This window comes from Centropristis striata, chromosome 21 (assembly GCF_030273125.1).
Source record: "Centropristis striata isolate RG_2023a ecotype Rhode Island chromosome 21, C.striata_1.0, whole genome shotgun sequence".
In the NCBI taxonomy this organism is placed as follows: Eukaryota; Metazoa; Chordata; class Actinopteri; order Perciformes; family Serranidae; genus Centropristis; species Centropristis striata.
In genome coordinates this window covers 7424207-7447231 of record NC_081537.1, presented here as the reverse complement: position 1 = coordinate 7447231, position 23025 = coordinate 7424207, and the positions used below count along the sequence as shown (strand labels likewise).

Genomic DNA, 23025 nt, shown 5'->3' with positions numbered 1-23025 from the left:
TATCTGACTCCACTGTTTATTTATTCTCTGCTCCAGTTTCTCCTTTTCTCATCACTTCATCATGTACTAACAGTATTTATTATAGCTATACTCTGTTTGGCCACCAGGTGGCGCCACAGCACCACAAACATCTTTTTATCATCAGTCTGTGCATCAATGCATCACATTCAGAATTAATGTTTATATTTACAGATGATAAAGTGTTTTATTCCATGTTTCTCAGCTGGCTGGTCTCAGACCTGCAGATTATTATTGACATTTTCCACACTTTATATGAATCAGCTGAAACCACACTATTATATATATTATATTTTTATATATACAAACAGCTGTTTCTACACATTTAACCTGTTCACACCAGATTAAATTCAATAAATGAATCTCTGGGAATGTTTTCATGTCTGTAGTTAACATAATTTATATTTCAATCATTGTTTTTATTATTAACCTTAGTAAAAAAAAAGTTTCCAGTCTGAATAATAACTTGTGTTATCTACTTGAGATGTTTTCTATTATGTTTTTTCTAAATAAAATTATTTTAAAGTACACTTTGATCTCATTATTATTATTATTATTATTACAATTATTATTGTTGTTGTTGTTGTTGTTGTTGTTGTTGTTGTTGTTGGGTGAGCCTATATTATTATTTAAATATCTATATATTAAAAATATATTATTATTATTATATATTTTTTTTATTCCTGACAGTATTTCTTTACATTTTCAAAACGTTTCATCAAACTATAATCTTGATAAACTCTGCTCCATTAGAAATAATTTTCCACTCAAACCTCTCAAGTTATTAATAACAGCAGCAGTGATTAATGTGTAAACTGATTTTTTTTTTTTATTTTTTTTTTTTTACCTTTTTTACATGCACGATGTAAAAATATTCCAAACTGCAATAAAAAATGTTTGTAAGTAAGAATTATTAGAGCAAAATTATTAGAAATAAAAGTGCTCATTATGCATAAAATGCTGAGATTCTACAGTAAACACCTCAAATGTGTTCTGTATCTAATAAAACCTCATGTTACATGTGACAGCAGTGAGATGTGGAGTCGTGGATCAGTGATCAGTTTCCTCTCTGCTGAAATCCTACAGTGAAACTTTAACATTAATAAACTTTAGGTTTCTGGTCTGCAGCTTCTGAGGCAGAAATGAAAGTGAAACTCTGCTGCAGCTTCAGGGACCGTCAGCAAATTCCAAACTCAACCGACACAGAAAAACAGTTTGTTGGCTGACAGTTTATAATGTAGAATTACCCTGATGATTATTAATATGTTGTGTCATGTTTTAATAGTAATTACAGTTATCTCTGACAGAGTTTATCTAAAGTTTAGAGTAAAAGTTGAGAGCAGGAGATGATTTGTTGACGCTCCCTGACAGCAGAGACTCGATCATTTCCTCCTTACTCCTTCAGTTGATCAGTTGTTGTTGTTGTTGATGTACAGACTGATCGGAGCTGACAGCTGCTGACTGCACAGGTAAGAACATCATTATATGTTGTTAAATGATGAATTTTTATGATGTATTTATTGTCGCTCTGATGACATCACCGTGTGTGACGAGCTGAAATAAGAATAAACTGAAGTTCTTAATCTTTACTCATCTAAAGAACCTGACAGGAAACAGAATAAACCTGGTGATAAACCTCTCATCTGTTCCCTGGAGAGAAAAAAAACTTTTTTTAAACTATTATTTTATTTTATTTTATTATTATTATTATTATTATTATTATTATTAACAAGGCCTATTATTATGTTAAATTCTTATAAGCTACACTGCCCTACAGAGTATAACTCCAGTAACTACTCAAATGGTTAAACTGAGAAAAACTGCTTTAAAGGGTTTTTTAAAAACGTTTTTTAACTGGCCAGCCAAATGGGTTATAGGTAGTTAAAGTGATATGACACTTATTTCTACATGTACTGATGATGTCATTTTTATGAAAATGAAAAAACATGACAATTTTTGACCTTCGACCCCAAAAATGTAGGAACTGCACTCTGGATTTTCTGTAAACGGTTCTAATAGTAATGCACAGAGAGCAGTAACTATAATGTTGGTTTAAAAGTGTTTAACAGCTCTATTCAAACATTTTTATTTTATTACATTCTGTATTTTAGACTTCATATAATAAATTAATGTTATATTTTAGTCTTAATATACTTCTATCTCTCTTTTTTACTTGATCACTATCTAGATAATAATTTCCCTTTCTATTATTCTTGTCTTCATTATTCAACACAATGAAGAAATTCAAGGCTACACTGTATCACAGAGGTAAGTTCTGCTTTGGTTTTGAGTTGGATTTTGTAGTTACTGCAATTTTTTTATGTCATTATTTCTCTGAAATAAAGTAAAATTGAAATCTAAAAAAAATCTAAAAAGTTAGGCTTTATAGGGCAGTTTAGACTGAGTATTTTTAGTATTTGCTCCATCTCAGGAAATAAACTCAGAAAACAATTTAATCGGCAACAATTCAGTAAACTCAATATCTCTCTCTCTCTCTCTCTCTCACACACACACACACACACACACACACACACACACCAGTAAGTGAAGTGTTTCTCTCTTATTATACACAGGCCAAATAAAACATGTCTCATCGATCATTGTGATGAGTCTGAGAGAACCAGGAGGCAGATGTTGTATTTTATTTTTAACTGTTTGACTTATTATGAAAACATTATTTATTGAACAGGGTTTAGAGTAAACTGTGACATTCTCCTGAGGTGAAGGCAACAAGTTTGTGGTATACCAGGTGAAAAATCATCAGTTATTGTGTGAATTCTTGTCATATTACAGGCATTTTTAGTATTTCTGTCACTTAAAAATATTAAGATGTTGCCGTGACGACATGTCGTCATCATTATCACGTCTGTGCAAAACACACATTTAGTTTAGATACACTAACGATAAATAAATGAATGCATTTAGAAAAGAAAAATTACAATAATTTTTAAATTAAGCAGATTCATTATCTGTGTGTTCAGCGTGAGGTCCAGCTTCTTCTTCTGTTTCTTAAAGATTTTACTTTGCAACATATTTTCTTCATAAAAAACAAGTTGTAAAGTGACACTTCAGGTCAGAGAAGTGAGCTGACCTCCCCGATTATTATTTCTACTGATTAAAAAATGCACATCTATTGATAATAATCATAGTTTTTGCAGACTTGATGCTGTTGCATAACAGACATGACGTAAATGGTAAATGGCCTGCACTTATACTATATAGCCCAAAGCAATTTACACTACAGACTGCACTCATTCACCCATTCACACACACATTCATACTGGTGGCAGAGGCTACCAGGGCACACTGGTGCCACCTGCCACTATTGCAAATTCATTCACACACACATCACAATTTGGGGTTCAGACTCTTGCCCAAGGATACTTCGACAAGTAGGCTGCCATGGTCTGGGATCGAACCAACAACCTTCCGATCAATGGCCGACACTCTACCAACTGAGCCACAGTGACGGGTTTATTACAGCAGTAAAACTTGTTAAAGTCTTTTATGATTGAGTCTTGAGATTAATTATCTGTGGCTGCATGTCTCTGCTGCCGCTCCCTGACTCACTCAACCTGATCAGTGAGTCTACAAGTCTCTCTGCAGGCTGCAGGTTCTAACTGTGTGTTTTATGTTCAGAGATAGACAGCGGGCATCAGGACTCCCTGCAGATGGAGGCGGCAGGAGGCGCAGCTGCAGTAGGAGGCGCAGCTGCAGCAGGAGACGCTGCAGCCAAGAAACACCACAACAGAAAAAAGGTAAAAGTGCACTCACAGGAAGAGAGTTCAGATCAAACTTCTCTGATGTTTCACAGGATCTGAAAGAATTATGAAGAATTTATACTGCCATATTTAAATTTATATTTATATTTATACTGATAAAATCTGTTTATACTGTGCCATATTGCCATACTGATACTACTCGCCATATTTATACCATTCATCTATTCATACCGTCATATTTATTTATACTATTTATACTATTTACATCTCCCAGATTGCTACTGTCTTTCATCTATGTCTTCTTGCTTGTATGTATGTTTTTATGTTTACATTTTATATATTTTACTTATATTTTATATTTCATGTTTATTGCTGTTTGCACCGGGGATTAGAGGGAAACACAATTTCAATTCTCTGTATGTCCTGTACATATGGCTGCATTGATAAATAAAGTTGACTTGACTAAAAGCAGATATTTGATGGTCAAATGATGTTGATGTGATTTCCAGGACCAGGGGGCTCACAGTCCCAGCAGGAAGACCCGAGACAAAGAGAGGAGGAGACGGAGACATGGCAAGACGAGAAAGAGCGGGTCAGAGGTGAAGAACGAAGCAGGAGGAAAGAGTGAAGATGCAGAGAAAAGTGAGAAAGCTGAGAAGGAAGCGGTGGAGACTCAGAGCAGCCAGACTCAGAGTGTGACCACAGAGACACAACATGAGGGAGAGAAGCTGCAGACGGAGGACAGCAGCGAGGAACGAAGACTCAAAAAACCAAAGATGGTTCCAGCTCACACTCAGACAGAGACACAGGAAGGAGCAGACAAACACACACAGACTCCAGCAGTTCATCAGACCAGCCAGCAGACGCAGACAGACTTCCCTGAGCCGGGACAGGACGGAGAGAAGAAGAAGAAACAGGACAAAAACAGAGCGGAGGCCGAGCTGCAGGACGCTGCTCAGCCTGCGACAGATCCACCAAAAGACGCAGCATCAGGTTCAGTCCAGGAGCCAAACTCTGAGTCTGCAGCAGAGAAAGAGTCTGCAGGAGACTCTGCTGCTCCCACACACTCACAGGTACAAACAGCTGACAAACCCAAGTCTTACGCTGGAGCGGTGTCCGGAGGGGACGGGAGTCAGGGACGGGACGGTGCTGAGGCCTCCACAGCAGGAACAACCCAACGCACGCGGTAACTCAGATTTACACGGATAAGTAGGCCTGTCACCATAAAACATTTTTAGGACGATATATTTTCCCAGAAACTATCAGGATAAACGATAGTATTGTTGTATCAATGTTGTTTTAGTTTTATAACCGTATTAGAGCATAATAACTTCATCCACAATTAATTTTTTTCCATCTAAAAAATATTGAACAATTAGAGTTAAAATGTGGAAAATAAATATTAAAACATCCAAGATAAATAAAACATAAATAAATAAACTACAACCAAAACAAATGAAATAGACTCTCATAAGAAAATACAGACATTTTTGCAATGAGATAAACATTATGTATTATATTATTTTATTATTAAAATAACATATAAATAACTGGAATGGCTGCTTAAGAAATATTGTTTTTTTTGGGCAATTCCTGCTGCCTGTCAAACATCTGCAGCATTACTTTAAACACAAGAAAGCACAAAAACTCACGCATGTAAACGACAATATATTGAGTGCAGAAAAAAACTATCGTGTCCATTTTTATATATTGAACTCTAAGTCGATATAGTAATTATTGTGACAGGCCTATAGGTACCTTCAGCTCTGTGGCTGAAGCTTTGACTGTTTTTTTTTTTGTCTCTGCAGTGATCGGAGCCCAGTGAGACCTCCTCCTGCTGCTCCTGCTGTTCCCACTTTCACCATACACATCTATGCCGTGATGGACAAAAAGTTCAGATTCACCCAGGACCATGACACTCTTGTGATGTGCTATGAAGGAGGTTATTTACCCTTCAAGATGACACATTTTGTGTGAGTATTGATGATATTTGAAGTAATTTCGACACTGTTCTGATTTTAATCCTGCGTCACACAGTGATAACCCTAACCCATCACATAAACAGTTGTTTATTAACCTAATCTCCGTCTCAACCCATGATCATTCACACATAGAGTCTTAGCCTACGGTTGGCCCCATCACCTGTGACTCTGTGATTTATTACATGTGGTAATTAAACACAAACACGCTGCTCCAGTTTTTTCCTTCCACACCTGATGCTGTCTGACTTTACTGCTACAGTTTGGTAGCTTTAGTTAAGTTTTAATTGTAACAAATGTTCATTGTTGTATGTTTAGTGGTTTAAAACAGGGGGGATATCTGGTGGAAGCAAGTCTGTACGTTGAAGAAAGACACATAAGAAGAGGTGATTTGTGGTCTTACTGGTACGGTGTAAAACAACGGCAAAAAGAAATTATCACAGGAATTACCACAAGAAATGTTCAGATCCCATTCGACCGCAGCGTTAAAGGTGAGATATTAACCCATTCAGCTTCAGCATGTTAACACACCTCAGCAGGTCTGATCTAACAGAAAGCTGCCTGTGTCTCCTACAGAGCTGCACATTTACGAAGGCTTCATTTGTCGTCTGGAGGCTGGTTCCACCATGCAGAATTTTTGGAACATGTTCAGATCTAAAGATGTGGAGGTGTCGGACGCTTGGCAGGCCTCAGCCACAGCTCTGCTGGACAGAATCTTCCAGAGGTTTTCCCCGTCAGACAAACAGAGCACGGACAGCCTGTGTGAACAGTTGGAGCATTACATGAAGAGTCTGGGCTCTGCACATGAGAGGATGCACTTCATGGACCGCTCACGACCTCCATCGATCAAGGTCCACAAGAAGAACTGCAGGACTCACAGCTCTCATTATATTTTACCTCTAATGTTCCACCAGTAACCACATGTTTCTATCCACAGACCTCAGAGCTGATCTCTGCCACGTTGATTCAGATCCTGAGAGCAGAGCCGAAGGAGAAGCTGCCGGGCAGCTGGAGGAGCAGCAGCGCTCTGCTCCGCGGCCTGTCGGTGTTCAAGGTGACCAGGAGGTGTAACATCAACCTGGGAGTGAGAGGCTGGGCCGACCTGTGTCTCCTGCTGTCCTCAGAGGCCGACAGGGACAAGGACAACCTGGACACGGTGCTCAGCTCTCTGCAAAGTCCACAATAGTAAGTTAAGAAAGGCTTCAAGGGTGTAAACTGCTCGATGTCTTCTTATCTCATGTGACGTTCTTACTCAGGAATGAGTTGCTCTGTAGACTGTAGAAATGAGTCTGTGCCCATCATGACAGCTGGGTGTCTGATCCCCATAATAAAACAGCATTACTGAAACTCCTTCAGTCACATGAAGCTGCATTTGATCCGTTCTGATGAAGCCAGAATGCTCCTCCCCTTCCTCATCACACTCTCCTGTCCCTGAGGTTGTGTCTGACTGGTAACTGTCCTCTCTCTGTCCCTCAGCACCGTGTTGGGGCTGATGAACCTCTGTGCGCAGCAGACGGTGGCGGAGCTCGTCCTGCTGGTTCCTCTGCTGCTCAGACTCCGACAGCCTGAAGCCCACGCAGCAGCACTGGGTCCATCTGTGGAGGAGAATAACTTCTCAGGACTGCAACAGGTTCTTTTCATCAGTTTCAGGGAGAGTTTACAGTCCCACCCTGACAAGAGAAAGTGAGTTCATCTCAGATCTTCTCCTCCTGAAACGTTGGAAGGTGTTTGGTGTGACTAACTGTCTGTCCCACAGGAAAGTACTCGGCCTGATCAAGACACGTCTTTCTCAGGCCGAGGAGACGCCGCTGCTCTTCGTCAGCTGGGCGTCTCTCGTCGCGTTCGGGGATCTTCCTGAGTTTTCCGATCTGACGGGGATTCCTGCAGAACAGCTGATCCAGAGTCTGCTGTACAGACTGAGGTTGGCTGAGACCAGAGATAACAACCGAGCACAGGAGACCGTCAAGGTGCAAACCTATGAGAGAAATATCCTTATCTTTTTTGAAGAGTGTAGATTTTCAGTTTGAGAGCATGATTTTATTCCTTTTAAGTGACACAGCTCCATCGCATGCTCAAATTTATTCTCCACATGCTCACATTTTGTGCTCACACTCAGATTTCTGCTGCTTTCTTTCAAAATGTTAGCTTGAACTCAAAAATCACATGCTTGTGCTCACATGTGACTCAATATGGGCGAAGGAATCGCACCCAAGACATGGCATATGTCATTTGATTGGTCCACACTCACTAGCTGTCTCCCTATTGGCTGGTGAAACACACTACTATAAGCTCAGGGAGGGACATCTTCAGTCTGAGCAGGTACCTCAACCTGAGAGGACGTGCTTGTTCTGAGTGGAGCACAAAAGTTTTGAGAGCGCAGACTTTAGATCTGAGAGTGCAAACTTTAGATCGAAGCGAAATGTTTGTGTCCAAGAAGAAGAAATGTGAGCACAAGCATGTGATTTTTGAGTTCAAGCACACATTTTGAAAGAAAGCAGCAGAAATCTGAGTGCGAGCACAAAATGTGAGCATGAGGAGAATAAATCTGAGCAGGAGAAGGAGCTGTTTCTCTGAAAAGGAATAAAATCAAAACTCAAACTGAAAAATCTACGCTTCTGAATAAAGATAGGATATTTATTCCATACAAACCTGCAAACCACAACATGACATTTAAAGTGACTCTCCTGTATCTTTAACATCACCCTTTGTTCTCCGTGCAGCACGCTGAGAAAGTCCTGAGCCACGTCCTGCTGAGGGTGGACTCACAGAGGGACAGGTGAGGACAGGACGAGTCCCACTGATGCTCTGTGCTGCTGCTCTCCCTGCTAACTTCTGCTTCTTGTCTGTAGAATGATTGAGTCTGTAGACATGCAGCCAGTCTTCCTGAGCAGCGTCGCCGTGATGAAGCTCACCTGCAGGATGGTGAGACTGGTCCAGTGGTACCCAGCTGCTGTCTTTTCCTGCCGGCTTGTCTTCAGACTGGCAGAGATGCTGGAGGCCAGACTGAGGAGAGAGGTGAGGATCTCTCTCTGAACGGCTCTGACGCCTCATCATGGAGCAGCAGCTCTAACTTTGTATGTCTCTGGTGCCTTTCAGTCGTCTGGAGAAGAGATTGAGAGCTCAAAGCAGAAACTGGTGGACCAGCTCCAGGCTGTGCAGCAGCAGATCAGTGAGTGGAGAGACAACCTGCTGCACAAACCACCTGTGACGTCTAAACCTAACCTCACCTACCCAAAGGAGATTGAGGTACACAGAGCAACAGGATCTTTATGTCTTTATTCACTTCATTCAGTTCTTTGAGTTTGCTGGCGTATGTACAGTAAGCTGTCTTCTATATTAAAGGCACACTGTTTTCAGTTTTTCACCCAAAAATCACCAGATTTTTCAAAAGGAATAATCTCTTTGAAGCCTCAGATTTTACACAGAAGTTTTTGAGAATAAACAGTTACTGCGTATTGGTTGTACTCATGGAAATCAACAGATGAACTGAGTTAGAGGAAAACTTAATGTGCAAAATGACCATCAGTACATCAGTTACTCATCAGTTCTTGAAGAAAACAGTTTTTTCTTGTGAACAGAGTAAATCTTTCATGAATAGAAGTAAAAAATAATCTGCATTTGACAAGAGAAAATCTATGTGAACATCCTTCTACCAGCTCAAACCTTGTTCCTGTAACCCAAGTCTCACTTCTTCCTGACCACATAAACTTTCTATTTAAAACACGACTTGGTTATTTTACACGTTTGGGAGTTTGCAGACAGATGTTGATTTAGTTTTACTGTTAAATGTATTTAGTTCAATCCTATCAGGGTGAAGTTTTCCTATAACTGTGACCTCAGTAACTCTTGTGTTGGTCCGTCAGCTGTGGGATTCGCTGCTGAAGATCCAGTGTTCTGTAGAAGAAGTATCGTCCAGCTGGAGGTCCAGTCTGATCAAAGACCTGAAGAAGAGAATCAGTCAGGTCAGTGATGTTCTGATCCTTCTCATTCTGTCTGAGTAAAGAGTTAAAACCTGATCATTATTCTTCACTCTGTCTCACTGGATCAACATTTAAACACAAAAATACAATTAACTAATGATTGAAAATGATGTTTTTACTCTCAGTGAAGAATTGTCAATGTTGGTTCCAAATCTAACATATAAGAGGTAAAATAAGGACAATAAGAACATCTAGTTCTATTTTATACTAAAAATATTTGAGCTTATCTCCGGTTTTACTTGTTCTGTCATCATCAAACACAAACTGGCCTCATGGAGTTTGAAGCAGAACTTTAACAGCAGGAAACACGCTGCTGAAGGTTTGACAGTGGGACGACAGTGTGAAATAGAAATTATTCTTATTGTTTCCATTATATCTGAGTTCAGACAGCAGAGATTTCAGGTGTGAGCTGCTTCCTTTGCAGGCGAGTGAGGAGGATAGAGTCGTGCTCTGCTGCCTCGACTCGACTCTGGCAGGGATAAAAAACAGTCACGAAGATGTTCAGAGCTGCTTCAGCGAGCTGTGTCAGTCCTCCATCAAGACGATCTGCCAGGTACAGACACACTGTGGTAATCATGGTCTCCTCTCAATCTACCGGACTGTGACAGTGAAATAAGTGCTGCTGTGTTTGTGTGTCAGAGGGGGCAGGAGGGAGACCTGCTGGGGAAACTGAAGGACCTGAAGGAGCTGAAGGACCTCCCTAATGAGGTCTTATCCGCTGTGGTGGTCCAGTCAGCAGCTCGGTTCAGAGACCGTCCTGTAGTCCAGCTGCTGGATCCACAGTCCGCCATGAACCACCTGCTGTCCCACGGTACTGCACCTCATCATTCATATCTGTAGAAGACTTTATTACCTAAGTGCTGTTAAAGTTTTATCCTATGGTTTTTTCGGCTCAGGAGACTGGAAGCAGATCCAGGTGGACGACGCTGCGGGAACGGTGGTCCACAGCTGCATCTCTGCTCTGCAGGGTCTGGTGGAGTCTCTGCTTCAGGGGCACGTCCGCCTGGGACACCTGCAGAGCTGCCTGAAGTACAAGGAGGAGTTCAAGAGACTGCACCTGCAGTGTAAGAACATTAACCAGCATTAAAATCACAAAGAACCTTCCGTGATTCAAATAAAACTGTGTTATTTCTTCCACAGACAAGAAAAACACCAGATCTGAGGCGGTTCCTGTGAATGCAGAGGTTGTGTTGGCTCAGAGAGACAAAGATCTGCAGTGTTTCATTCAGCGGAGACAGCAGATTGACACTCTGATAAAGATGTTAGCGAAGGTGAAGGAGAGTATCACAGGTAAATGAAACACCAGCTGTGAGTTTGTTCAGTCTGAGTTCTGTATGATAGTTTCTTCACTGACGGGTCTCTTGTTGAACAGTTCCTGAGATGAGGACTCTAGAGGAGCAGCACGATGCAGACCTGCAGCCTGTGAGCCTGAACAAACTGGTACTGGTTCAGGCCTTTAACTCTAAGGGGGAGCTGGGGAAGGCAGGCCCGTCCCAGGTGCTGTGGTACAACATGAGTATGAACACTCTGAAGATGTCCAGTGAGATGCACACACTGCACCTCAGCACGCTGGTCCTATCCCGCTGGGTGACGGGCGCCACAGCCATGGCGTCGAGGCATCCCTGCTCCGCTCCCGTCCCCGTCACTCTGCAGCAGGTCTGTGAGAACATCTGGACCCCCCTGCTGACCGACTTCTGCCAGCTCGCTGTGAGCATCGCCACTGCTGAAATCACGTTCCAGCAGCTAGACCAGGTTCTGCTGGACTCTGGGGACCAGGGAAACGGCGAGCTGGTGAAGAAGGAGCTGATGCTGATGTCGGAGGCGGTTTGTGAGTTGGGCCAGGTCAGACCCGAGAAGGGCTGGGTGGAGCGGAGACTGGCTCAGATCCAGGAGTACCGGCAGCTCCACGAGGCGGCGGCTGCAGCCGGCGCCATCCTGAGGACGGCTGAGGTGATGAAGCTGACCGGGAACTTCACGGAGATCAACACTCTGAGCCAGCTGGTAATTACTTAAACATAACTTCTATTTACTGTGTCTAAAACAACAGAGAACATACTCCTTGTAATCATATTTTATTCATTATATGTACATACATAAGACATGCATATTCTACCTTGAAGTGCATTTAAATATAAAAGAAAAAAGAAAAGCAGAAATCTGGTATTCTGAACACTTTGTTTTGTGCACAGCTTCTGAGTTATTCACTTTATAAATCTGTCCTGCAGCAGCGAACGCACTTGTTCTCTCTTGTAATAAAATGTTTAATTGTTGAGTTGTGTTCGTATCTGTGTGACAGGGAGAAGAGGCCTTTCAGCAGCGCTCCCTGGACTCTCTGACCTACGAGCTGCTCCAGGCCAGACAGCAGCTCTCTGCTGTCACCAAGCAGCACACGGCCTGCCTAGAAGAGTTCCTGCGGAGCCAGACGCTGGTCAGCTGGGTCAAAGAGAACCTCAAAAGTAAAGTAAAATCTCCACATTTACCTCTTAAAACCACCTGTGCAGTAAGAGGAAAAATTAACCCCAAACAGACCACTTAGGTTGAGTTCTGCTGCAGAGGGGTCCAATACCATCGAGGTCCCTTTGCATCATGTCTCCCTCTTCTGTTCCCTCTGAGGCTGAAAACAGGCAAACAAATAATCAGAACAATCAGAACTGAAAAAAAGAAGACAACCTGTAAGGCCAAATGCATGTATGAGGCTTCATTTGAAAGGTAAAATCTTCATGTTTTTGCAGTTGTTCTTGTTTGTGGCTAGCATGTGGCTGAAACACATCCGTTAAGAAAGCGTTCTAACCCGTCCCCTTACTCACTGCCGTCAGGTGGGTTTTAAGAGGTTAATACAAACACATAAATTGTGTTCAGTTCTGCAGACGATGCTCACCTGTTCACCTCTCTCCTCCTGCACAGACATGAGCGATGTGAAGGTGTACGTGGACCTGGCGTCCATATCCGCCGGAGAGAACGACTCGGAGATCGACCAGGTAGCCTGTTTCCACGACGCAGTGATGGGCTACGGCCCGCTGCTCTACTCCCTCCTTCCTCAGGCCGGCTTCAATGACTTCATGAGGTGTGCTCGGCAGGTGTGGGACACCCAGAACAGAGACGAGAAGCTGCCGGACAAACTGGTACTGACCTGTCCTCTATGTGTGAGCAGCAGCTGTGACTTTGGTGGAGTGATGATGATGCTACTGTGTTTGTTCCCCAGAGAGAGTCCACACGGCTGCTGAGCTGGCTGAAAGCTCTGAAGGAGACTCACGGCTCGGTGGAGCAGTCCTCTCTTTCCCTGGCTTCTTCCATCAACGCTGACGGAGTTTATCACATCGGATGGTCTGCTCACAGGACACAGAAGGTCAGAGGGCAATCTGACGTTAAAGCATTTAAAGATAAAACTATAGGAATGTTTACAGATATTTATGGTTTTTCTTGTTGGCAGAGATGTCTGCAGAACATGCTGCAGGTCACAGTGACGCAGGGCCAAGAGCAGAAGAGCTACAGGCTGGAGGAGCTGCTGGAGCTGCAGAACAAACTCATGCTCATGTCGTCTAAAGGAGAGCACGGCCGGGAGCAGGTGGACAGATTCACACAGGTCTGTCAAGTGATCCAGCTTACAGCTGAAACTGTCTGCACAGTGGATCAGGGAGAGGAGTTATAAAGATCATGTTTCATTGTTTTAAGAAAGGACCGTTCTCCAAGTCTATGATTCCATTTAACTTTTATTTCACAATCCCATCACATTTTTTATTTAGTCATTGTTATACATCTAATGTTGATTTGTAAAGAACTACAGATCATTGGTTTCAGGCCCTAATCACTGTTATTGTCATGTTTAAAATAAATAGACTAAATGACATCAAATGTGATAAAAACCATCATTTTTGTTTGGAGTGTAACACACTAAGGTCATGAGGTCAAATATCTGATTTCTCACATCCTGGCTTTCATTTTGACCATTAAAACTGAAAGCTAATTTCGGTCGATTTTCGATATAGGATTGAAAATATTCATCTTCTACCAGCTTCTACATGACATATAATCCTTTGATCCATTGTAATTATCGAAATGTAGCTGTAGTCTTTAAGTCCAAAGTGCCGATCTGTTAAGTCTGTCCCCTCCTGTCCTCGTGTGTTGCAGGTTTTTGAAGGAGTTCAGAGGTTGGCCACCATCCTCCTTCAGATGCAAACATCCGGCAACATGCTCTTCAGGGACTGGCAAGCCGAGGTGCAGTGCCGCCCGCAGCAGCAGCCGTGCATCACAGCCTCCTTCCTGTCCCTGCAGGCTCAGGAGATGACATACCACGGTGAGGTGACGGAGCAGCTGCAGGAGCTGGCTCACTCCATGGACCGCTGCCAGCAGGAGTGGCGCTCCTTAGTCAGCGAGATGCGCTCCAGCTTCCCCTTGCTGAACCACTTTACCTCGGAGCAGCTGGTGTACCTGTGCCACTGGGTGCACAGAGTGTGTCAGCAACCGGTGCCGGCTCCTCCACAGTTATGGCGTTTACTCTTTCCAATAAAGCCTCAGTGCACTCTGAGTGATGTCAGAGAGGCTTACGCTAACGCAGCAAGAATAACTGCAGAGGGTGATGAATCAGAAGAGTTTGACTCTGAAGATGAGTTGGCGGACCTGACTCCAGCTCCACCAGGACTCACTGAGGAGGCTCAGGATCTAATGGAGTTTTCTTCAGATGATGACGCTGCAGAGACCTCCTCTGACGGCCTCAGAGAGGACAGTGTTGAGAAACTCTGGAGTAGATTCAAAAAGGACATGCCGCAGTACCTCAGCGAGTCCCTGGACATCTCGTCTCTGGCCCACCTCCTGTCCTGCCTCTCTGAGACTAACCAGCAGCACATGATCAGGAACCTTCCGCCGGTTCTGCAGGAGGGAAAGCCCAACCTCGTGCTTTGTCCCACTGCAGAAGTTTTTACCACCATCCTGTCTTTTTACATGCAGAGTCCAGAGCAGCCTCTGCCGTCTACTGATGAGGTTCTGGTCTGCAGAGAAGAAACCACAGAGGAAGAGGTGGAGATCTTTCTCCGCCGAGCTCTGGGCCAAAGCTCTGGGCCGGACTGGCAGCAGATACACTCTCTGGTCAGTCCGGGGCTGCTGGGGTATGACGTCAGCGTGGCCCTGGGGGAGCTCTTTGAGAGTCTGGAGAGAAGTGCCAATCCGTGTTACCGCTTGATAATAGTCAGTCCAGTTGTGCACCAGCACAGATACGTGCCCTCGTTCTTCAGCAATCACAAAGTGCAGGCTGGTGTGAGTGTGACAGCAGAGGCCACCCGCAGATATCTGCAGCACCACTTCACACAAAACGGGTTCCCAGAAAGCCCCGTCGCCCAGGTGTCCCCGGGTCAGCTCTCTGTCTGGACGGTCTCTTCTGTGCGCCCTGCAGTTGGTAAGAGAGACCCAGAAACATTTTAAACATAGGTGCTTGTATAATACTTTTCTTGATTGAATGCACCTTTTTGTGCATCAACAGGGAAATCCCTTTACGTGGATCGTTTGTTTGAGAAGTTCCAGCAGAAATCTCCCCAAGCGAAACACATCAGGATCCGACTGATCGAGCCAAGTGTCGATGTGGACTCCTTGATCCAGATCCTCTCAGAGAAACTGGCCCCCCTCAGAGAGCAGGACCCCGTTCTCCTGCACATCGACACTGCTGGAGTAAGAGTGCACGCATTCATCTCTGCAGATCACTTCTTCTGTTGGTTGGTTCTACTTGAAAGTCTTCTTCTTCACTTTTGTCTCCTGTCAGGTCCGTTCAGGTCTGGAGGAGCTCCTGTTCCGTCTGTTGGTTCTGGGCTGTCTAAGCGACAGCCACGGCATGCTGTGGAGAAGAAACGTGGCTCATCTGATCACTGTGGAGGTCCTGAGAACAAACACAAACTCTCAGAACCAGCCAAAAGAGGTACTGAGGACCTTCTTTCGATTATATGTGTTACCTGTCAGAAAAAGTAGTTTTAAAAGGTCCTGCTCTACGTATCTTAAGACTGGTAACCTATAACTTTTAACCAGTAAAGTCACAGTTTCCATCACAGCATGCTCTCAAATTTCACATGAATTACCCGTCAAGTAAGTCACAAGTGACACTGAGTCAAAGAAACACAGTTTTGTTTTTGGCCTTGAGTTGTTCTGCTTCTATTGAAATATAAAGAAACATCACAGTAATGACCTTGGCTGCGATTGATTTCATAAATCTGTTTCATTTGCTCACACAGATGAAGCTGGGTCTTCTGGACGTTCTGCCCACCATCCACTGCAGACCTCCCAAAGAGGTGAAGCAGCTTCTGGCCAGTCCGGCGAAGCGGACGTTTGACCCGCTCATGGACGAGCAGGAGTTCTGCAGCGAGGGGATCCAGAGACCCTATCAGTACCTGAAGCTCTATGGACAGAACAAGAATCTGGATCGTTTTAAGTACAAGGAAGGATCCAGACTCGGGGATCCGGTCGATTGTGTCAATCACTTTCTGTCTTTCTGTGGGATGCAGGATCCATCGTGGGCCGAGCTGAAGAACTTCTCCTGGTTCCTCAACGTGCAGCTGAAAGACTGTGAGAACTCAATTTTCTGCGATCCAGATTTTCTGGCAGACCAGTTGCCTGGTTTCAAAGGCTTCATTGTGAAGTTCATGATTCTGATGGCGAGAGATTTCGCTTCACCGTCACTGAACACGTCAGATGAAAGTCCCGTTCCTCACAGCCGGGAGGACGACCTGCTGACCCGTCTGATGATCCGTAAGCATTGGGAGAACGAGTCTCATCCGTACATATTCTTCAATGCCGACCGATTCTCCATGTCGTTCCTCGGCTTCCACGTGAAGAGGCGAAACACGCTCGATGCAGTCGATCCTCGCAGCCGCAAAGTCCTGCTAGAAGACGTGATGTCACAAAACCTTTTTGACGGTTTGGAGCGGCAAAGGATCTCTCTCACCGAGGACTTTGATCTGCTTCCGCGGCCGGACAAAATCAAAAGGATCTCTTGTGTCGTCGGTGCGCAGAAAGGAATGATGGACAGAAGTTTTGACCCGGACCCAACGTACGAGCTCACGGCCGACAATGTGATGAAGATGTTGGCCATACACATGAGGTTCCGGTGTGGAATTCCAGTCGTCATCATGGGAGAAACCGGCTGCGGGAAAACCAGATTAGTCCGTTTCCTCTGTGCCCTGCAGAGGGAGCAGAAACCGGTAGAGAACATGGTACTTGTCAAGGTACACGGTGGCACCACGGCAGAGATGATCTACAGGAAGGTGCGAGAGGCGGAGACACTCGCCGAGCAGAACCGCAGGCTGCACGAGCTCGACACCATCCTGTTCTTCGATGAAGGAAACACCACAGAAGCCATCTTTGCCATCAAGGAAATCCTGTGTGACCGGACAATGAAAGGGGAACCTCTGAACGTCGTCAGCGGCTTAAAAATAATAGCTGCCTGCAATCCTTACAGGAAGCACTCGGCTGAGATGGTGGAGCGTTTGGAGCGTGCAGGTTTAGGCTACAGAGTGAAGGCGAATGAGACAGAAGACCGGCTCGGCAAAGTCCCTCTGAGGCAGCTGGTGTACAGGGTCCATCCTCTGCCTCCCAGCTTGGTGTCTTTGGTTTGGGACTTCGGTCAGCTGAGTGACACAACTGAGCTTTCCTACATCAAACAGATCGTTCAGAAGCAAGTGGACGACCACGGTTTGCCGGCAGTTTGCAAGAGCATCATATCAAACGTGCTCGCGGCTTCACAGAAATATATGCGAAGCAAGAAAAACGAGTGCAGTTTTGTGAGTCTCAGAGACGTGGAGAGGTCTATGAAAGTGCTGATTTGGTTTTACCAGCATAGCAGGGACCTTTTCCCCAGCTGCTCCCGACTCAATGAGGCTTATAAAACTCTAAAGTGTCTGATTCTCTCCGTTGGAGTCTGCTACTACCCATCTCTGGTGGACAAAGAGCAGTACCTCTCCGAGATCTGTCAGTACTTTCCTGAAGCTCTCAGCTCTCCAGCAGATCTGCAGGAAGAGATTTCATCCTGTCAAGACTTCTTCCTTCAGAACATACAAACAAGAGAGACCATCGCCAAAAATGTTGCACTCAAAGAGAACGTGTTCCTCATGGTGGTTTGCATTGAGCTCCGAATCCCGCTCTTTCTGGTCGGCAAGCCGGGCAGCTCGAAGTCGCTCGCTAAAACAGTGGTTGCTGACGCCATGCAGGGCCAGAACTCCCACTGCGACCTTTTCAGGAAGCTCAAGCAAGTCCACATGGTCTCCTTCCAGTGCAGTCCTCACTCCAGCCCGGAGGGAATCATCGGGACATTCAGGAACTGCGCCCGTTTCCAGAAGGACAAAAACATGGATGAATACGTCTCTGTGGTGGTGCTGGACGAGATAGGACTCGCAGAAGATTCTCCTCAGATGCCCCTGAAGACCCTTCACCCTCTGTTAGAGGATGGGTGCATTGACAATGACAAGCCGGATCCACACATGAAGGTGGGCTTCGTTGGCATTTCCAACTGGGCCCTGGACCCCGCAAAGATGAACAGAGGAATCTTCTTGTCCAGGTGGGATCCCAGTGAGGTTGAACTTGTGGAAACCGCCAAGGGAATCTGTTCATCGTCCAAACAAATTCTCCTGCAAATCATTCACTTGTTCCCGTCTTTGGCCAAGGCTTTCTTGAGTGTCTGCAATGAGACCACAAAGAATCAGTTCTTTGGTCTCAGGGATTATTATAGCCTTGTCAAAATGCTCTTTGCTGTGGTCAAATCCACCAATCAGGAGCCAGATAGCGCACAGTTGGTTGAGGCCATCTTGCGTAACTTCAGTGGACAACCAGAGGGTTTCGACCCTGTCATATTTTTCCAAGAAGTCCTCAAAAACGCAACAGAAATTCCCAGACCGAGCACCTTGCAGATGGTGAAAAAGAATCTGGACCACGACTCCAACCAGGAGAGCCGTTACCTCCTTCTGCTGACCACCAACAATGCCGCTCTGCACATCCTTCAGCAACAAATCTTTGCCAAAGGAGACTACCAACTGCCTGAGATTGTCTTTGGCTCAGGATTCCCAAAGGATCAGGAATATGCCCAAATCTGCCGTAACGTTAACAGGGTGAAGACGTGCATGGAGACCGGGCGCACCGTCATCCTCCTCAACATGCAGAATCTTTACGAAAGCCTGTACGATGCCTTGAACCAGTACTACGTTTACCTCAGCAAGCAGCAGTACGTCGATCTGGGTCTGGGCTCTCACAGAGTCAAGTGTCGTGTCCACACTAACTTCAGGTTGGTGGTCGTGGAAGACCAGAAGAAGGTCTACGAGCACTTCCCCATGCCCCTCATCAACAGGCTGGAAAAACACAGAGTGGACCGGAGCACCGACCTGGAGCCGTGGCAGCACAGGGTCCTCGACAAACTGAAGGAGTGGGTGAAGGAGTTCTCAGGCCAGTCCTCAGGAGATTTCAAGCTGTCTGACATTTTTGTCGGCTACCACGGAGATGCCTGCGCCAGTGCTCTCCTACAGGCTCTGGAGAGGAGAGGACAGAGAGCTGGAGAACATGGAACCACAACACGGGAAGAAGATGAACCACATGAAACACCTGAAGCAAACTCCAACCAAAAGAAAGAGGTACCTGATAAGGAGGATGCAATGGAAGTAGAGGTTCCTGTAAAAGAGTCAGAGGAGAAGAACGATGAGGAGATGTGTGATGATGAGAAGAGCGAAGAAGTTATGGAGACAGAAAGTGATGTTGGGTTCGCCGGGCGAAATGAGGAAGAAGAACTCTTTGATTTAGCCAAGTGTCTGCTGTTGAACTGTGCCACCCCTGACGCTGTGCTGAGGCTCAAGTATTCAGAATTAGCGAACCAGGAGAAGGAGACTCTGCAGAGGATGTACTTCCAGCAGCAGCATCACCACTGCCTCCGAGATTTCCTGCAGGATTGCCTGAACCAGCAGCAGGAGGCCAGCAGGTTTCTGGAGGTAAGCCACTAACTGATGTTCCAGTTTCCTTCTTCATCATTTCTTTACAAGGTGCACCAACTGTTGACATCACTATCCACTCTTTCTGCACAGATAACTACATTCTCAAGCCTGTTGACCCGGTCAGATGTCAGGGTTGTGGCTCACGCTCTCGGCCTGCACACGGACCGGATCCTGCTGCTGTCGCTGCATCAGTTCGACACCGAGGTCTCCTTCTGCAACAAGATACGGTACTCACTGCTCAGATTAAAGCAGCAGGACTCTTCATTACTCTATATTTGTCTTTTAATATCCTTCTCTTTCCTCTCTGTGTCAGGAGCTTCCTGCAGCACGCCGGTCACTCTCTTCACTTCCTGTTGATCCAGATGGACCTCGAGGAATCTCAGTGCAGCGACGAGCTCATCGCATCAGCAAAGTAGGTCTCAAAGTCAAGATCCTGATAAAACAAACATTCCAGGCGTCTCCAGTGGGTTCATGATTTCCTCTTTGTGCAGATACTGCACCATGAACTACCTGACAGCACGGGAGCTTCAGACCTGTTGGGTGATTTTCATTGTGAAAGTTTCGAGGATCCCGAGTCGCTCTCAGTACATCGGCTTCCAAGGAGGTAAATACGATCATTATTATTGTGCAGTTATTGTTTTATATGTACATGTATAACAGGATTAAGCCGTGTTTTTGTCTGCACATGGAAGGAGTCTGGCACTCGGTGCATGTTGATGACCTGAGGGACTCAGAGGACATGAGTCTGAACCTGCTGGTGTTTTGTGGGACCCTCATCAGTAACCTGCTCCACCCTGCACCCTCAGGTAACTACTGCACTTGTACAAGTGGCTGGTATCACAAATGGGCAAGAAAGTGTTCATCTTTGTGCATTTTTTATCTTTCCTAGAACATCATGAAGATGGAGAAACTGTAAGGAATAGAAAAGACTCTCAGGTAGATACAATACGAATTTTAAGGTAAATAAACCTTCTGCTCCTTTGAATGTGTGAACATAAAGAAAATGTGATTGTGTTTGTGCACAGGGAGCTGGAGCCCTCCTGCACAGGCTGTCCTTAGTGAGATCATGCATCCAGAAAGCTGTGGGTCTGCTGAGGGACCCGGAGGGAGTGGCATCCCGCAGCATGGAGCGCATGCACATCCTCCTGACTCTGCTGGGGACAGGTCCAGTGCAAACAAAAGGTAAAAAACTGTACCCAGAGGATTCAGTTTGTATGTTTATACTAAAGCTAAAAGCAGAATGACTCTGCGGGGCTCTCACTGGGTCTGTGCTCACAACACTTTATTTGTAAACTTTCTATCACTCTTTATGCTTGATTGCAGCTGACTTCCAGGAGGTGCTGTTGAGCCGCCTGGCGGAGGCTCGGTCTCAGAGAGAAGAGCTGATAGGATCTCCTCAGGAGTGGGTGAGCAAAGAAGCCAAGAAACAGCAGGCTCTGCAGGAAGGGGGCACTCTGAGGTACAGCTCTTCAGAAGGACAACTTCAAATATTCAAATGAAGACAAAGCACAAGGATCAAATGATCTGGCCTCAATTGCGGATCTTAGAGTTTCCGGTGGATGATGTGATTAGATGCAGCTCTGTCTGTGTCTCTCCCTGACAGACACACCCTATGGCGCTTTCTTCAGTCCACCGTGACGCCCATCCTGGCCGGCTTGTTGGAGGTGATGGACAGGTACGCCAACCTTGAGCTGCTGCGTGATGGCGGGCTGAGCCCAGGACTGAGGACGCTGTGGCTGGACATCCTGGCAGACTCACAGATTTTAGGCTTCACGCCTCTTCAGAACCAAAGGTGATGTGATTACTGCGTCTGTGTGAATCATGCAGAGAGTTTAAACAGCAGAAGGCATCATGTTTCTTGTTCTTATTGTCATGTGTAGTGAGTCAGACCAGGAGGTACTGGTGCATCACTGCTTCATGCTGGACGGAGAGGAGCAGCCCTGCAGCGCCCCCTTCAGTTGGCTCGTCACCCTGCAGCTGGAGAGCTTGTGGGAAGAAACAGAGTTCATGCCAGGTTTGCCCACATTTTAAACTTTCACAGGTCATGAACAGACTCAATGTCTGTTTTTGGTTTGACGTGTTGTTTTGGTCTTCAGTGAGTGGAGAGGACGGTTCGGGGAGGATCCTGCAGTTTGTGAGCTCGTTCAGCAGCAGCCGGCTCGGAGCTCTCTTACACAGACTGTCGGAGCAGGATGGAGCTGAGTATGGGCGCCGCTTCCTCACAGACTTCCTGCTGCTCTCTCTGAAGATCAAGTCGAAGCACGAGCTCAGGGTACGGACATCCTGGCGACACATTCAGGTGAAACATGTTTTGTGACGGTCAGTAAGAGTGTGAACCTTTCTGCAGGTGTTCAGCAGGGCGCTGCAGGGCTGTGTGTCCGAGCTGCAGGCGTCCGTGGGGGCCGACCCTCAGCTCTCTCCTGCCTGGATCCTGGCTGCTGCCAAACACTTCGCCCTCAGACTCGACGCTCTCTGCCACATATTCCTGCTGCAGCCGCAGCTTGCCGCCGCCATCTCCCAGCAGGGATCAGAGGGCGAGCCACGGGAGATGGTGAGGAAACTTTCATCTGCATTAACACTGCACAGCATCACACCCTCTACTGAAGATGTAAACATATTGCATTACAATAATAGTCCTGCATCAACAATATTCATAAAAACTTAAATAAAAGTACACAAATGTTAGCAACACAAAGGATAATTAATAATACACTTATCTGTTTATAGTTTTTGGTTGCTCATTTATTGAAATTAAATGTAAGTTTAAAGGGCAAAAAAATTCCAATTTGATGGAGCTGTGAACTGAACATGGTGCATCTCCATCTTAAAACTAACCCGTCACTAAAGGTGTTAAATAAATGAGTAAAGGAGAAGAAAGTACAATATTTTACTCTGAAATGTAGCTGAATAGAAATAGTTTAAATTATCATAAAATGGAAATACTCAAGTAAAGAACAAGTACCTGAAAACTACCCTGAAGTACAGTCCTTGGTTAAATGCAGTGAGTTACCTTCCTCCGCTGCTGCATTAATGTGTTGAAATATGAAGCACAGAAACGAGTCTCTCATGATCCTGACTTGGTCCTGCAGCTGGAGGACGTGTTCGCTCTCGGCGTGTGTGTGGAACAGACCAAACCTCCAAGGGTGGCTTCTCTGGAGGAGTGCGAGTCGTTAGTGAGCAGGGTGGAGTTCCTGCAGCCGTGTCTGGACCGGCTGTTCGCTCAGAGGTACAGGACGCTCTGCAGCCCTGACTGTCTGCAGCATCTCGACTCCATCAGGTCAGTGTGACGACACACAGCAGCAGGAACAAACAGTGTCTGTGTTTCCAGCTTCATTTTTGTCTGTTTTCGGCCTCAGGTTGCTGTGGCAGGGGATGCTGG

General features: G+C 45.4%; 1 protein-coding gene across 1 annotated transcript in view; it reads left to right on the top strand.

Moving 5' to 3' along the window:
• Window positions 1–3560: 3560 nt before the first annotated feature.
• Window positions 3561–23025, top strand: part of rnf213b (ring finger protein 213b) — a 32136-nt gene continuing 12671 nt past the window's right edge. Inside the window, exons 1-39 of the mRNA XM_059325139.1 lie at window positions 3561–3600; window positions 3658–3776; window positions 4250–4926; window positions 5549–5713; window positions 6038–6210; window positions 6296–6570; window positions 6657–6904; window positions 7196–7402; window positions 7476–7686; window positions 8440–8495; window positions 8569–8734; window positions 8816–8965; window positions 9583–9681; window positions 10124–10252; window positions 10339–10510; window positions 10596–10763; window positions 10840–10989; window positions 11072–11700; window positions 11996–12155; window positions 12604–12821; window positions 12902–13045; window positions 13130–13282; window positions 13828–15088; window positions 15173–15357; window positions 15449–15601; window positions 15912–19643; window positions 19737–19873; window positions 19960–20058; window positions 20138–20250; window positions 20339–20452; window positions 20536–20582; window positions 20672–20828; window positions 20970–21105; window positions 21250–21438; window positions 21527–21660; window positions 21743–21918; window positions 21994–22197; window positions 22736–22923; window positions 23003–23025. The exon at window positions 23003–23025 is cut by the window's right edge and continues 92 nt beyond it. Of these exons, the coding sequence (XP_059181122.1) occupies window positions 3561–3600; window positions 3658–3776; window positions 4250–4926; window positions 5549–5713; window positions 6038–6210; window positions 6296–6570; window positions 6657–6904; window positions 7196–7402; window positions 7476–7686; window positions 8440–8495; window positions 8569–8734; window positions 8816–8965; window positions 9583–9681; window positions 10124–10252; window positions 10339–10510; window positions 10596–10763; window positions 10840–10989; window positions 11072–11700; window positions 11996–12155; window positions 12604–12821; window positions 12902–13045; window positions 13130–13282; window positions 13828–15088; window positions 15173–15357; window positions 15449–15601; window positions 15912–19643; window positions 19737–19873; window positions 19960–20058; window positions 20138–20250; window positions 20339–20452; window positions 20536–20582; window positions 20672–20828; window positions 20970–21105; window positions 21250–21438; window positions 21527–21660; window positions 21743–21918; window positions 21994–22197; window positions 22736–22923; window positions 23003–23025 (11557 nt within the window). The remainder of the gene's footprint in view (window positions 3601–3657; window positions 3777–4249; window positions 4927–5548; window positions 5714–6037; window positions 6211–6295; window positions 6571–6656; window positions 6905–7195; window positions 7403–7475; window positions 7687–8439; window positions 8496–8568; window positions 8735–8815; window positions 8966–9582; window positions 9682–10123; window positions 10253–10338; window positions 10511–10595; window positions 10764–10839; window positions 10990–11071; window positions 11701–11995; window positions 12156–12603; window positions 12822–12901; window positions 13046–13129; window positions 13283–13827; window positions 15089–15172; window positions 15358–15448; window positions 15602–15911; window positions 19644–19736; window positions 19874–19959; window positions 20059–20137; window positions 20251–20338; window positions 20453–20535; window positions 20583–20671; window positions 20829–20969; window positions 21106–21249; window positions 21439–21526; window positions 21661–21742; window positions 21919–21993; window positions 22198–22735; window positions 22924–23002) is intronic.